We start from the raw sequence: 16,722 nt of genomic DNA, 5'->3' as shown, positions 1-16,722 counted from the left end.
ATCCATAGGTGGAGCCCTTCTGTCATCTTTTTCCACTTACGTTGCTAATAAGCCCAGAGAAATAGCTTCCAAGGGAAGAAAAGATGCCTCCCTTAGCGTGCGTTGCCAAAAAGGCTGAGAACGGCCTCTGCAAAGCTGGATGTTTGGGGGGCGTTTGCAATCGGGGAGAGAAGCCTGTCAGAGGAATTTCTCTGAAATCCTGTATGAGGTTCTTCCCCAAGCCGATGTTCTGATCACTCTGCTCCCAGGTGCCCACAGGTATAGGAGCCAAACTGCTTTCTTCTGCCGTAGAAATGTCATCCATTTCTGGTTAGCTAGAAGTCCGGCTGCCCAAAAACTTCCCTGGAAAGATACGGGTGAAATACACTCCCCGAGGGGCCTGATCCATCCCGCCTGGCTCCTTGTGCCATCATTCACATCTGTGCAGGGGGCGGGGGTCAAACACTGACAAATCAGGATAGTAGCATTCAACACTCACTCTGTGCCCAGGCGTGGCTGACTCCACAGGGCGCAGGATGGGAGAATCCAGCCCCCATCTGAGCTCTGGCTTCCCCTTGCTCCGTGCTATTAGACATGCCCATGTCCGTTGTCCTCCTTAGACTCATTGGGGTTTTTCTCTATTGTAGGTCCCATCTGGAAGCATGAGGCGAATCCCAGGTGCTCTTTACCAGCAAGACCTGCCCAGTAACCAGGATAGATGTGGGAGTGGCGTACCCCTGCCTATTTAACCAAGCCTCATCCTAGCCACCTACCACCAAGAGACCATGCTCGTGAAGGAAGGATCTAATCCCACAGATGTAAGGGAAACGAGTGCCTTCTAGCCCTACCCCTTGGTATCATGACAGGAGAGACCCAGCATGTTTATGCCGTCAGCGATACTGAGTCCAGCTCCAAAGATCAAGACAAAGATTTTGCCTTTGAACGTTTCAGTGGGAAAGGTGGCGGGGAGTTTAATGGTAGCTCCCTGGACACCTCGGAGCTGTGCTTGCCCAAAGGGACCGAGAGCGGGTCCCACTTTCCCAACGTCAAGGACAAAGAGCCCCACAGCCAACGGGAAGCTGTGATCAGGCCGCAGCAAGCGGGCAAGATCGACTTCAAGTCCCTCCACAACAAGCCCAAGTTTTGCAGCGATGTCCCGTGGGGCAGCATCAAGGGGAGCCCGCCGTCTCCCCCGGGGAAGAGCCGAGTGAGGGATAAGAACAGGCGGTCTGGGAAAGGGGAGCGCAGTCACCACCAGCTGTACAGGCTCAGCATTAGCAACTCTCGGTCCAACCCCACCATTGGCATCGCCTACCCCCAGCAGAAGGTCACCCCGCCCAAGAAGCCAGAAGTCAGCCGGGGACCCAGCTCGGGAAGCTACCGATTCCACGTGCCCAGCATCCCCGAGAGGGAGGCGGAGCTCGAGCAAGAGGACCTGAGCTTCACCCAGTGCTTCCCGGAGGTCTCCTCCAGCCTTACCTCCGGCAACTATACCTCACACACGCCAGCCGCCGCACGCCAGAACCACAGCGGGAAAGGACAGCCGTCGGCTGGCCTCCCCCACAAAAGCCCTAGCACTAATGGGCAGGTACACTATTTAGAGTTCCAGGCAAATGGGAATAAGTCTTGGCCTTCACCGGACAAAAACTTCCCGGGTGCTAGCTATGGTATCTCTGCTCCGAAACCATGCCCCTTCCCCGAGAGTGGCAAAGCCAGCACGCACTGTTTGGGCTCCTTGCCATTTCAATACCCTTTCCAGCCGCTACATGATGTAGCAAAGGATCCTTTCCATAATGACACTACCAGCCAAGGTTATATGGATGTTTCACTGGCAACTAACCAGGTGATTCATGGTGCTTTCGGCTTTCATTCTTCCTCCAGGGACTGGCAAGAGGAGGCTCTGAGCAACGGCTCCTACGAAACCGTAGCCCCAGACGGCAGGACATATGGCCTGTCTTCTCAGCCAGCTCAGTTCCTACATTCCTCGGCCCCAGGGGTCCAGCAGCAGTCCCCTCTGCCTTGCTACAAAGGAAGGAACCAGCATTCCAGTGAGCTCAATGGTGCTCTCTCTTCTTCTGGTGCTATCGACCAAACTCCAAGCACTTTCCAAGAAAACCAATCCGTTTTCCCACCTAGTTTACATGCGACTAGTATGCCAAAGCCAGTGAGTAAGGGGCAGCCTTCACTGAAAGACAATGGACCTAGTCAAAGGATACTGACCCAAGGTAGCTCTCTTCGAAGGAATATGCCACAGAACTCTCTCCCCCAAGTGCACTTTCAGAACAAAGTTTATTGCGATTCCCCGGCGAGCGGCATAAGCACAGGATCGGTGCCTTTTGAGAAAAGCATGCCCAGTACACCTCAAGCCCACCCCCGGCTCTTGCAAGCCTGGGATGGAGCCAGTAAGGCGTTCTCTCCCGTAGACCCGAATTCAGCACCTTATTCAAACCCTGTTGGAAGTCAGTTCTCATTCGAGTGCCAGTCCAGTCCTGAGCAGAAGCAGCACGTGCAGAAAAACTCCAGGATGCCTTGGCAGCAAATACATCTCACCTCCGCAGTGCCCAGCCAGAACAGGATAGAACTATCCAGACAGCTCACCAGCCAGAAATTCCCATTCCCCCTGGGCACCTCGCAATGGCCAGGGGGCAGCAGTCTGCAGAAAGGCACCTCCAGGTATCACAGCCAGAAGCTCCTGGCAGGGGAGGGTCTCGTGGTGCAAAGGAGGGACCCCACCCGGCAGAGCTGCGGCTCAGCGAACGCTTTCTCCTTTGAAGGTGGGAAGGACACTGGGTCTCCCACATGTGACTCCAGGAGCAAAGCCCTCTTCTTCGGCATGAACCAAACGGTGCCACCGGCCACCTCCAGGAGCTCTCCCAATCCGACGTTGTCTCTGCCGCCGTCAGCCTTGGTGGCTGCTTCACCGTGCGAGTCTCCGCTCCCGTCACCTGTCCCCAACCCCACCTGCAGCAGCACGTGTTCTTCTCTCTCGCCTATGTCCAGTAGCCCGGTCAACCACAGCTTCGAAGACAGCCAGCTGTCTGCAACACTTACCCCGGCACCCTTCTTTCACCATCCCTGCCACCCCTCAGACATCCTGAACTCCAGCTCACTCCACTACCACCCGCCAGACTCCATCAAGCCCTTCCACTTCCCCCTGGATGCCCCAAAGGACGAGCACCTTCTCAAATGCCTCCCGGAGACCCAGTTCCACAAGCCAGATGTCGACATGGCCAAGGGCTGCCTGGATGCCTTCGAGGGGGAGCCACCTCCCCCGCCTTACTCCTCCCATCACCTGCTGGCGAACTCGCTGAGCAGTGCAAGCCTGGACCAGCTGGACGTGCTGCTGACCTGCAAACAGTGTGACCAGAACTACAGCAACCTCTCCTCCTTCCTGGAACACCGCCAGTTCTGCGGCTCGCATGCGGCTTTCCAGGGTGAGATGAGAGACACTCCCAGGGGGGCCGAGGCCAGGAAGCAGCTCCCCCCAGAGTCCACGAAACACTCCCAAGCCAGGCCAGGGCCATCGCTTTCTCCTGACACTCATTCGCACCTGCTCGCGTTAAACAAGCCTGTCAATTTCCTCTTAGACGGGGAAGGCAGAGGGGAGGCAAAGGAGGACCTGCTGAAAGGCCATATATTTCATGGGCTAACCACAAATTCCTTGCCACTTACTGCTTCCGACTTAGAAATCGATGATGCCAAGCTGGATAGTCTGATCACGGAAGCACTGAATGGGCTGGAGTATCAGTCCGATAACCCCGAGATTGACAGTAGCTTCATAGATGTGTTTGCTGATGAGGAACTCACGTCGGTGAAGGGCCCAGGCAGCGGGGTGCCGCACAAGGTGAAGGATGGCCCAGCCTCGGAGAACAAACTGAAGCACGCGGGGAAGGACGAGAAGCCAGCGAGTCAGTCGAAAGCCCTCTGTTACTATGAAGAGGATCATCCCAGCGGAGAGCAGGCTCAGAGCAGAGCATCGGGGACACAGCATGTTCCTAAGAGGAGACTGGCAGGCAAGTTCACAGACCGAGGGAACAAAAGGCTGGAGAAATCCAGTGTCAAGGAGCTGGCTCAGAGCAAGGCTGCAAATCGGGTGACGACTGATAAAGCACAGCCTGACAAGAATACCAAGCTGAAGACGGGGAGGAAGGGTGATGGCGGCTCTGTTGCTCCAGTGACTATGACCAAACCTGACTCTGATAAAAACCAGCCCAGAAGCCTTAGTGAGGATGCTTATCTGAAGAGTGAAATCAGGCCAAGTGGTACCACCCCAGGGCCTGTCAATAAGAACCCCAAGCTGCTGCAGTTCTCAATGAAGGACGTGAAAAAGCGGAAGCCGAGGAGCGGCACGTGGAGCAAGGAGCTCATTCATAAAATCGTGCAGCAGAAAAACAAGCTGCACAAGCTGCATGCGAAGAGCGAGAAGAACACGCCGGTCTCCAGAGCCACCGAGAGGCTGCTGCCGGCAGCCCAGGACAGTAAATTCGGCGAGTACGAGTACATGTCGGATTCAGATGACGAAGGGGTGGCGTATGCCAAGCTGCACGGCAGAAAGAAGCTGGGGTCCGCGTTGAACGGGCGGACCAAGCGCAGCTTTAGCAAGAGGCGCTCAGGGAGAGGTGAGACGGCCAAAGAGAAAGAGCCAACCTGGACCTATAGCCCAAAGAGAGAGGGTCAGGAGCACAGGCGGGCCCCAAGCAATGAAGCAATAAAGAAAGATGGCGTTGCAGCCAGAATCCGAAGGCGAAGCAGCCGATCGTCCACCGGCAGCAATCGTAGCACTAGCCTGTCCAGTGAAACCGGCGCTAGCCCCCCAAGCACTGAAAGGGCCGACTCTGACAATGAGAAGGAAAGCGTCCAGGACAGAAGATACCCAGATAGTTCTGAGCACCTCACACCACTTCCAAGGAACCCGCTGAACCTTCTTGATAAAGAGACTCTAAAGACGAGCAATAAAACCAAAGCAGGCTTTTCCAGAGGGACAAGGAGGTTTGGCTCAGCCAAATTTTTGCTGACTGGCTCCACGACACGTCACAGCGATAGGTCACACAGTTCTCCGGCAGGTTATAGGAACGAGGAAAGCTCACCAGAAAGCAAAGAAAAACAACGTCACAGCAGAGACGCCTTCAACAAGAGTCCCGTCAGCCTTTACTGTGAGGAGGATGCAGAGGAGCAGAAAGGAGCCACTAGCCATGCAGGTGAGATAGCGAGACCTAAGCCAGGTGCTCAAGATTCCACTGATTTGACAATGACCAGTCAGAGGCATCCGTTTGCTGCTTATAATGAGGACACCCTCCCTTACCATACAGAAGAGTTAATTCCTCCCTCTCACATTGGTACTGATGCCAGCCCTGGACAGGTGAGCGCTACCTATTCGCCTGCTGGAATCAAGTACTTAAAGGAACATGGACTTTGTGAGGACCATAAAGATTATGCTGCTCCAGTCGGCTGTTACAATGGGGATCCTGTTGGAATGATGCTAGCCATCAAAGGACCCGATACCTTTGTGAGCACTGATGACCCACTTTATGACCGCAAAGACCTATCCAGTCGCTATGATCCTAACCTTTTCTCAAAGCCTCCAGCCGTGAGGGCCTCACACATTGACGATATGTACTTATGCCAGGATGACATTAGCACCAGTTCATTTGAGCAGAAGCACTCCGATTTCACCCCCTTTGCCTCAGAAAATCAGCAGACCAAAGTGTCTTCCCCTCTTGGCTTTGACTCCTCTTCAATATTCGGAGAACTTCCCGTAGCTGAGTTTGATACTCCATTATACGACAGCGTCGTCACAAGTAAGGACAATTATGTCCCATTTGGATGCAATCCACCCAGCAAAACGATGCCGTTTGAGCAGCAGTATCCTCCGTTTCTTCAAGAGAAGGACTGGGGTCTAATGGAGGAAGTGTCTCCAATTTTGTCGGAAGACATTGGTCAGTTTCATACCCTTTCGATGGAAAAGCCATTAGCTAAGAAATTCCCAGATGCAGGAGCCATAACGCACAATCAAATGTCTTTACCTTTGTCAGACAGGATTGGAGATTATAATGTAGCTTTTATGAACAATATATCAGATGATGAACTGGAGATCAAGCGATTAGTTACGGAACTGGAAAGTCAGCTGCAAACCAGCAAATTAAATAATGAGGCATCCGACGTCCATCAGAAATCTGAGCAACACATCGGCACACAGCTGAGAAAAGCAACTGACCAGTTTTCACCTATACACATGGATCAAGAGACAGGGAATGAAAAGGGTTTGTTCTTTACAGATGCCCTGGGGAATACAAACCTTCTTTCCACAAAAGTCTGTGTGGGCCAAAGTTTAGTGAATGAGAAGCCTACAGTTCCCAACATAGATGGCAACTATAAGAACCACCAGGATTCTTGGCCCTGCCCAGCAGCGTTTAATTCTTTAGAATCAAGCATGTGTACACCAGCTGCTGAAGATTCAATCTCTGTAGATCATTTCTGTTCCAAAGAGGCCTGCGATAAGTTCCCGGAAGCTCTGAAGGATGCAGAAACTTCCAAGGAAAGTGACTCCAGAGAGATGGAGAATGAACCTTCCCAGGTTATCCCTGATTCATGCATGCCAGACAAATTAGAGGCTCCAATCTACACAGGCCATATGATAAAAAGCCCTGCCATGGTTACTGATACCTTGTTCCCTAAAACTCTAGAGGCAGCTGAACTAAAGAAACACGATATTTTTCCATCCCTGCCAAGTAAACACGGAGCTGACGGGTTTTCCGAGCCAGGGAAAATGGATAAAACCTTTGATGAGCCTCCAGAGCTGGAATCTTTCAGCAGCCACGTTCCAAATCTGAAATCTGAATTTGGGTTTCAGGAAGATCGGGTCCCCACCTTGGATCTCGCTTTGTCTTCTCATGCCACAAATGACCTGGACTCAGAAGAAAGACCTTTAGACAAAGCCGAGTCACCCAAAGTGCTAAAAAGCTCAGTGCACTTTGAAGGTGATGACAATGGACCTGTTTTATTGGAAGAGGCTGAAGAAAGTAAGGATCCTGCAGTCTACCAAACCCCAGGGCCCTTTGACAAGGCTAGCAACCGGAAAGCATTATTATTCGATATACTGAGTGTGTCCAAAGAGACTGATTGTGGTACAGAAAAGGTGCTAGCCTCCCAAGAAACTACAGCGAACCCATTACAGCAGCTCCAACTGTTTGTTGCCCGGACAGTCAAGAATAATGAAGAAGAGCTGATGATGCCATGCTTCCCAATACTGCTCTCTGCCAACCACCAACCTTCAAATGCCAATATCCAGTCTGAGCAGGAAGAGGAAGGCGAGAATTCAGCATGTGTTCAAGCATGTGTAGAGGGGAACGAGCCCACGGGAGGAGAAGCAGAGAGCACGGCTCCCACATCAGAAGCAGCTGGAGTTTTTCCAGAGGCAGGTGAACAGCTGGAATCGTGCAACGAAACAGACACCTACACTGCAGAGCAATCCACATTTGCAAACCACAAACCGCACAATGATGTAACGGAGCTGCAGCACTTAGCGGATGAATGTTCCGAGCCGAGTGACATTAATATCTGTGCAGATGGCGTATCACAAGAGCATAATAACCTCTCACCATGCAGCAGCGCAACGGTAACCCCATTGCTAGGGCAGGTAAAGAAAGCTGATCAGATTGTGGCGGAGCAGGAGCAAGATAAAAACAAAGCAACCTTGGCATTTAAAAACCACAGACAATCCTATTTAAGCCATAGTTTGTTTGAGAAAGAAACATTAGGCAATGCACTGACAGAGACACTAAAAGTAAGCACTGCTGAATGTAATGCTTGGTCTGAGGGAGCTAGTCATCAAATGCAGTTGTCATGCACCATAAAAACCAAATGCATAGGGTCAGCCAATAATCAGGCGGGACATGAGACACAGCTTCCTTGCAGTGCGTCTTTGGGTCCTGTTAGCTCTTTGAATCCTTCTGAAGATCTTCACCAGGAATATAATTTATTGCATGAAACTAACATCTATTCCGTAAATGCTCAGCTTCCTGAAGATGGCAGTGGAAAGAAAAAGCAGGCCCTTGACACTTGTCACTCCAAAGAGGACTCTCTGGCCAGTTTGCCTTTGCAAACTAGCTTTTCTCACCACCAATATTTGCAGAACAGTAATAATGAAAAGGTAGAGTTCTCGGACTTCAGTGTGCAGCTCTCGGAAGAGGATAGATACACGGCCCCTGTGCTTGACACAGAGACTCAGTCAAGTTCATTTATTGTAAAAAGGTTCAACTCTGACTCAGAGAAAAATCTAGTTTGCGGTTCCACGCAAAACCCTTTAGAGCAAGGAAAATGGAAAGACACACGTGTCTTTCAACCCACTCTTCCGCAATGCAACACCACTGCTCCCGCACCTTTGGATGCTATTGGAAACATTCGTCATTGTCTTGCCAAAGACGTTCTAAATAATTTTGGGCAGTCTGAAAAAGAAGGACCAGCAGAACCTCATGTTCCACAATGCCCCGGTGAGCTGGCAGTTTCTGGTTTGGAGATCGAAAGCCCCCAGAAATTGCAAATGAATGACTGTATTCTTCCCTGCATGCCACCTTTGGATCAAAATGACATTCATGATGGGCTGCCAGAAAGCACTTGTGCTGAGCTGTTATGCCCTCTTTATAAAGGAAGCAAGACATGCACCGTCACAGACATGATTATTAATTCTCAGTCAATGCCTCTGCAGGGCATCCATGCTTGTCAGCCCACACCAGAAACCAAAGATTACTCAACGCAGCCCACTAATCTTGCGCCAGTTGGAGAAAGAGACGGAGAGGTAAACTTAAATCAAGAAAAGGAGCTTAAAAAGTGCCATTATAATGGAAATAAACATCAAAATGAGCCAGAGGCCGCGTGCAATAGCTTTGTCATTCAACAGATCCCAACTGTTGTAAGTACTGCCTTTGAAAGGACAGCAGATTCTGGCCCTGTTGATCAAGAGGTCCACCAGTTTACAGAGGTGCCAGAGATGAGACCTAGTGACCCCTCCAAAAATGTGGATAATAGAGAAAATAATTCAAAAGGAGATGACTCGGAAAGCCATGGAGCTGAGAGTACTGGAGAAGACAGCAGTTGTATGTTAAATAACATGGAGCAAGAAGAGGAGAGTGGCATGTTTAAAAATATCCCAAATGCATCCAGAAATGGGCATCTGAAAGAAAAGAAAGAAAATGGCCTCCAAGTCACTTGTGATATTTGTTCAGCATCTTTTAGATCCAAACCAGGATTGACCAGACACAAAGCTGTAAAGCATCGGACGAAAAATGACGGCACACTGCTGCCAAGCAAAACTTCAAAGTTCAGTTTGAATCTGCTGGAGAAAACATCTAAAATGTCCAAGAAAGTCTCTAGGAAAAGCATAAAGGCCACTGCCAAAGAGAGAATGAATAACACACAAATGCCAACCAGCGCTGTTGGACATGTCTCCAAGAAAACATGTGCAGGTCAAGAGAAGGAGCCCAATGCACAAATGCAAGAAGTAGTTAGTAGAGTGCTCAGTGACCTCAGTGTCATATCGCTTGAAGTGTGCCATGAACGTCATCACACAGATATTCTGAGTAAAGAAACAAAGACAAAATCTCATAGCTCAGATACAGGGGGATTGGATGAATCAGTAACAGAAAAACCCGGTCCTAGAAAGCAACCAAATAAACGGGGAAAAGGCAGAAGAAGCCAAAGCAAAGATCCTGGGGGGTTAAATAGAAATTTAGAGAAGAAACTAAGTAGAAAAGCAAGAAGGAAAGTAAAGATGTTTCCCAATGAAAGTGAAGTCAATGGATTGTCCGACCTGGAGAAGAATGCTGATGATGGTCCTTCCAATGTTGTTTCCAGTAGAATCAACTCCAGTCTGTCAAATGTGATTGAAGACTTGGCTGAGCCAGGTAGCTGCATCTCAGCAGAGGAACAAGACAGGCCATGCTCGCCCCAGCAGTCTCACACAGCAAAACGGTCACCTTGCATAGTTAAGCATGCAGATGAAGTGGGTGATTGGGTCGTCTCTTCCATGGAGACAAACAGACAGGAGTCACTAAAGGTCCCCGTGAGCTGTCAAAAGCAGATGGAAGATCCAAGTCAAGGAGAAAAGGCACAGGCCAAAGAGAAATGGGCAAGTGGGTTCATGAAGCAAGTGGAGAAGGGGTTGAGCAAGGTATGCAAAGAACAGCATGATGATGGTGTTGGCACAAATGTGAAAGAACGTGAGAATTCCTTGGGAGAGAGCAATCATGGGAATCATAGTAGTGCCTTCGGGCATCCCTTGAGTCCTTCCAGACCAGATCTGTCGTTAGAAACGTGTGAATCTGAAACGGCCAACAAGGATCCCACTAAAGGCATGTTGGAAAGTGCTTCTGATGACAGCCCTTGTTTGGCAGAGTCAAAGCCCTGGCGAAAGGGAGAGTTGCTACAGAGAAAGGAGTCCTGCACTGGTGATGCAACTGAGCCAGACCTGCAGGGTTTATTTGATGATGACGTCACATTTGCACAGCTGTTTCCAAGGGACAACCAGTTCACCCGGAGGAAGTGCACGCGTGTGTATGGGAAACGAACCAAGAAACCCAAACCTGTCACTGATGCAAATGTCGGGCCAGTGCGTGCCATAGACTTCTTTCCCATCCGGCTGGCTTCAGACCTCAGTGAAACCAGCTCTTTCTGTGTCACCAGGGACGATCCTTGTGAATATGAAACCATCTCCATTGACGATGCCTTGATGCTAAACATGTGTCACAGCAGTAAGCCAAAGGGGTGTGATGCCAGCTCCAACGCTTCCACAAATATTGCACTGCAGCCAGATTATGAGAAAAACAGCCAAAGGAAGGAGGTCATTGACCTGGAGGATGATAACATGTTAACCTTCCTCTGCCAAAACAACCAGATGGAAAACATTCCGAACTTGAACATTTGGGGAAGTCTTGAAAAGGAGGCAGAAAATCTTCCTGCTGATGAAATACTGTTCAAGTCCCCTACGGAGCTTGAAAATGAACATTCAATAGCAGAAACTAGCCCACAACCCCCAGAGCTGGAAGAGGAACCCTTCAACAGCAAGATCAGTGAGGACCAAGGCTCACCTGAGTTTCATACGATTGACATTGAGATGTTGAGTGCAAAGTTCAAGATGCAGGACATGTGCTTTTTCAGCCCTTGCAAAGAAAATCCTGGCCATTTGGATGAAAGCCTGGTGTGTTTCAAGCAGAAGCCAAGCCAGCATAACAAACACAGCAAAAATAAGCTAGAAGATGGGAAGCCAGGCAAAAATCGCAACGATATGAACATCAAGTCTAAGGATAAACAATACAAATGCAAAGTGTGTTTCCAGTGGTTTCTCACCTTAGGGGAACTGGACTTTCACAAACTCACCCATAACCCTTCCCCTCCACCTACCTGCTATATGTGTGTCCAGCGCAAATTCAGCTCAAGGGAGCAATTGAGGGACCATTTAAAAGAGAAGCATGCAAAAAACAAAGCTGGCCTGTGGGCCTGCGGAATGTGCCTGAAGGAGATTTCCGATGTCTGGATGTACAACGAGCATCTCAGAGAGCACGCCACGCAGTTCGCTCGGAAAGGTCAGGCTCAGAAATCAACGATGGGTCTGCCCACCTGCTTCAGCGAGGACAACGCTGCGGTCACCCACTTCCTGAACACCATCATGTATCGGAAACCAAGCAAGTCATCCAAGCTGGTGGATTCCGCCAGCAAACACCTTGCCAACAAAGAGAACAAGAGCCTAAAAGAGCCACCCCCCAACCAAGAGGCAAAGGTAACTAAAGACGCCTTGGAAAGTAGTGTCAGAATTAAACCAGCTTCCTTCGCCTCCAGCTCTTCCAAAGGGTCTGCCAGTCCATCTCCAGACAATATGCCAAAAGGTGAAAGCACTCAAAAAGCTGTCCCCATGCATCCGGACTGCAAGGATCCTTCCAGAGATTGCCATCACTGTGGAAAACAATTTCCCAAGCCCTTCAAGCTCCAGCGCCACTTAGTGGTGCACAGCTTACAGAAGATTTACTTGTGCCACAAGTGCCCAATGTTCTATCCGGAAACCAAAGAGCTTCGAAGCCACCTGAGTCAAGAGCATGGGATAGCAGAGGAGCCGGAGATCAAGCACACCACGCTGTATGCGTGTGAGCTTTGCGCGGACGTCATGCATGTCATCAAAAAGTCGTTCATATGCAGCATGTGCAACTACACCTTCTCTAAGAAAGAACAGTACGACAGGCACATGGAGAAGCACCTGGCGGGAAGCAACAAGACTTTCAAATTCAGAGGGGTCATGAGGCCTGGCATCTCCTCCAAGGATGGCAATGAGAAAATCAAAGAGGAAAATTATCCAAGGGAGGACATGCCACCACGCAAGAAAAGGAAGCTCACACACCATGGCAGCTTGGATCCACACAACCCACCGATGCACCTTGACCATAGTAATGATCTACAGCTAGCTGATGTGCCTTTACCATCTCCCAGTGAGTCCTGCCCTGAAACAGGTGATGACCCTGGAGCAAGTTTGCCCCAAACCTCTGTGAAAACAGAAGACCTCGTGGGTGACTTCAAAGACCTCCTGGCTGAAATGGAAAAATCTCAGTTCAATACCCTCCCGCCGCCCCCTTGCCTGTCTCCTTCTCTGCCCCAGGCTGTCGTGAGTGATCCAGAGCTCAGTTACACCACGATGCTTTCCATTGAAGAACTAGACAAAGGAGCCTTTGATGGGAAGTCTCTTCCTTTCCTGGACTCTTCTGAATTTCGTATGGACCTTTCTAATTTAGCTCATAACCAGGCCACGGATGGAAAGCTATCTCCACCTCATCTCACTGAGAAACATGGGCATGCAGATGGCCAAGAAAAACCAACCACGGGCAATCAAAGAGAACACGTGGTGGGGATATTGGACAATCCCAGTTCACGAGAAGAGCCCGTCGACGAGATCCCTTGCCTCAAACTAGCTAAGAAAATCCCAGAAATTTCTGCACCAAAAGTAGAAGCTCCACTGGCCAAGGACGCTCATAAAACATTGTGGAGCAGCCCAAATGTAGATGATGCTCCTAGGGAAATTGCATCCAAGTCCAATTATTCAGAGTCCGCCTACCCCTCTCTGCCTCTGAAGGACAAAACAGTATCACCTGTTCTAAACAGGGCTGCCAAAGATTCAGCCCCTCAGAAGAAAACCGCAGGCAGTCAAGTGAGTGGCGAAGCTGCCTCCGCTGCAACTGGTAATCTGGGCAGCACAGAGGAGATTCAGAAACCCTGCTCACTAAAAGAAAAAGCCATGCCTGAGACAGGTGTCTGTGCCAAAGATGGCAATGCCAGTGCCAGCGACAGAGAAATAGGATGCAATCAAAACAAACTCTCAAGTCAACTCAAAGCTGAGGGAGTGGCCAACCCTGTGAAACACGGCCACTCGGATCCAGGAAAATCCTTGGACAAGCCGGCTCTGAACGGGCCGGGCAAGCTGCACCCAAAGAAGCGAAAAGAGCACAAGTCTTCGAGTCACAAAGGCAGCTCAGCGTCTAGGGAGAACATTGATGGAGATGGGAAGAAGAAGAAAGCCCGAACACCGGGCCCTGGGAGGAGCGACGGGGCTGGAGAGCTCAAAAGAGCCGAATGGACTAACAACGAGGCTTCTGCCCTTTCCCCCGGGAAGAGGGAAATGCACTGCAACAAACTGATCCCCAAGCCCAGAATGTCAGGAGTTGGCAACCAGCTGAAAAAGATGGCGCTGGACACCTACAATCAGAAGAAGGTGACTAACCGTCATTCCAATGGAGACCTGAAACATAAGAAGGACATCCTGGGGAAAACCTTTCACCATCTCCTAGCCAAAGGCCCCGCCACGTCCCTACACAGCTCTTTAAACAGGCACAGAGCTGTCCAAGGTGCTAAACCTGCTGACTCTCACAATTACAGGACAGCCGAATCCCAGAACAATCTCCTAAGCCAACTGTTTGGACAGAAATTAACGAGCTTTAAAATTCCTTTAAGAAGAGATACTTCAGAGTAATTTATGAAAGTGACTTATGGTGATCCTCAGCTGCTTTCATGGGGTTTGCAAGGGAAAAATTATCAAAGCATTAAATTCGTTTGTGTAGCGTGATTTTTCTGTCTAGTTTAAATGAACTTGCACTGCAGTCTCTGTGAAATAGTTTGCTTTGTGTCTACTAATCTACTTTAATTCACCTGATTTATCATGCAAATGCTAGAACTTTGATGTTGCTGATGATTTTCATGAACTGAAATTGTAATCGCTTTGGGCAGACTGAATCGTCAAGAGCAATTGCTTTATTGCAGAAGTGCTGAGGTTATAAGGATACTTGCAAATCTCAGACCCTTTTGAGACTGCTTCTGTGTTATCTTTGTACAAAGTACTTGAAGAGATGAACTTCATTCCATAGACGTCTTATTCAGAAGGTGCAGTACACTGTAGAAAGCAATTTTTTTTAAAGATTTTGCACAAATAATCCTGTACAATTCATTAAATTGGGAACTGGCCTACGACATGATCAATTAAAAAAAATTAAATTAAGAATCAAGTGCCACCTATTTTGACAGCCATTCCTAAGAATTTGTTTCTATGTTGCCAAGAAAATAATGAACTAGCTTGCTTGCTGCGTGGGCCTATTATAGTGTTTCAAACATTGATGCCATTATTTGACCACTGTAGATTATGTAAATGCATGAAAAATGAGAATAACGCTAGCGAACTGCACCTTGACATTTGTGACAAACTTTTTTTGTTTCACGGATAAAACTGTGCCAAATTACCAGACCAGAATAGTACTGTCCAAGTGACCATAACGGTATAACTTCTAAACTATCTTACTGTATTGACTTAGTAGCTAAATAGGTATCAGCTTTTTACTATGCAGTTACTGGTGCTATTTTTATTTTGTAATGTGAATACAGACTTCCTTGATTTAAAAAGAAAAGGGAACAGATAGGAAGTAGCAGTGACCTGTAAAAGAAATCAAAGCAGGAAAATAAAACTTTTTATAACATCCTGTATGCTGGTACTCCATAGTGTTAAAAAGGTTATGTCATGTTATCGAGCAGGTATACAACTGAACTTTGAACCAGAAAGAAATCTCAGGTGCAAATGAGGACATGGAAGATACTTAAATACTATTGAAATACTCCCAAGTCAAGGAGGTGAAGTAATGCACTGATGTGATATGAACAAATAGAGTACTTTGCGTCTGTCCTGCAAAAAAAATTTTTTTTTTTAGTTTTAAAAGGGAAAAAAGAGGCTTTATCCTGTTAATATGTATCTTTACTGTCCTTTGTATTGTATAAAAAACTATTGTAGGTATAATTTACCTTGGGTGCAATGTGTTATGTCAAAAGTTTTTATTTTGATATTTTGTCAGAGAGGAAAAAGAGAGCAAGAAATGCCTTTTTATTATGTCGTATGTGTGCTATTAAAGTGCCTCTTTAATATTGTTAAATAAAGTATGAGATGAAAATATGGGGTGGTACTGTAAAATCATACCTAATTAATCTTTTCAAATATATTCCAATATTTTCACAGAAACTCCCAGACTCCATGGAATTTGTCAGATGTTTTTCTTTCTTCTTCTTTCCCGCACTGCATACACACACCCACGCCCCAATTTTGCTGGGAGTTTGCAGCCAGAGACTGTTTATTACTGTGTGTATGTGTGCGCACATGTGCACGTACAGGTACACGCACAATAGGATCTGGTGTGGTCTTATAACCACTCAAATAATAATAAATAATAACTTGCTAGGTTAGATGACTTCTATCCATCTAAGGGGGGAGGGATAGCTCAGTGGTTTGAGCATTGGCCTGCTAAACCCAGGGTTGTGAGCTCAATCCTTGAGGAGACCACTTGGGGATCTGGGGCAAAATAAGTACTTGGTCCTGCTAGTGAAGGCAGAGGGCTGGACTCAATGACCTTTCAAGGTCCCTTCCAGTTCTAGGAGATGGGATATCTCCATTAATTATTATTATTAAGGTGGGCCCATTACCACAGTATCTGTCCTCACAGCACCCCTTTGTGGTAAGGTAGTGCCATTATCCCCCTTTAAAAGATGGTGAAACTAAGGCATAGAGAGATGAGTGACTTGTCCAAGAACACAAGGCATTGTAGGGTGGAGCACGGAATTGAACCTGCATCTCTCAGGCTCCAAGCCCCTACCTACTAGGCCATCATTCCTCTAGTTGCTGGATGGGAGTTTTTAAATAAATAACACTTATCTCACCTATTGTGCTTGTCATCCAGACCTCTCAAAGCACTTTACCCAGAAATGGTAAGTTCAGTTCTCCTCCTGCTGCATATAGGGAAACAAAGGGGCCAAGACTTATCCAAGGTCTTATCCTATAGGTCAGTGCCAGAGCTGGGACTAGGAGCCAGGCAGCTTAGTGCATGTCCACTGGGCCGTGCTGCCTGGTCCATAACGGCACTATCACTGCCAGGATTCAAGATGAGGTTTGATAAGATGTACTGGGAAGCGAGCAGTGAGACTGTGAAGGTGGCCGACCCACAGAGGCCTTTCTGGCTTGTGAGGAGAGGACCGTCACTGAGGGTGATTACTGATTGGCTGGAGATTAGTTGGGATTGGGTTAAAGAGCTATAAAATTTGCCCCAACTTTAAAAGAGTCAGTGTAGCGTGGGAGCTTGACTTGACCAGAGGCCTGTGTGATGCACTCCGGGCAAGAAGCCTAGCTCCGAGAGAGGTGGCTGTAGATTTCAAAGATGGAGGTCAGTTGGGAAGCTCGCCTTA

General features: G+C 48.4%; 1 protein-coding gene across 3 annotated transcripts in view; it reads left to right on the top strand.

Annotated features, from left to right (window-relative positions):
- Positions 1-15,502, top strand: part of ZNF469 (zinc finger protein 469) — a 104,849-nt gene extending 89,347 nt beyond the window's left edge. For all 3 annotated transcript variants that reach the window (XM_054049441.1, XM_054049439.1, XM_054049440.1), the window contains one exon: positions 627-15,502. In XM_054049441.1, coding sequence (XP_053905416.1) covers positions 839-13,981 — 13,143 coding nt within the window. In that variant the 5' untranslated portion in view covers positions 627-838 and the 3' untranslated portion in view covers positions 13,982-15,502. The remainder of the gene's footprint in view (positions 1-626) is intronic.
- The last annotated feature ends 1,220 nt before the right edge of the window (positions 15,503-16,722 follow it).

The sequence above is a fragment of the Malaclemys terrapin genome, chromosome 14, assembly GCF_027887155.1.
Source record: "Malaclemys terrapin pileata isolate rMalTer1 chromosome 14, rMalTer1.hap1, whole genome shotgun sequence".
NCBI classification, from domain to species: Eukaryota; Metazoa; Chordata; order Testudines; family Emydidae; genus Malaclemys; species Malaclemys terrapin.
The sequence above is the reverse complement of the archived record's forward strand: the minus strand, read 5'-3'. Positions and strand labels throughout refer to the sequence as shown.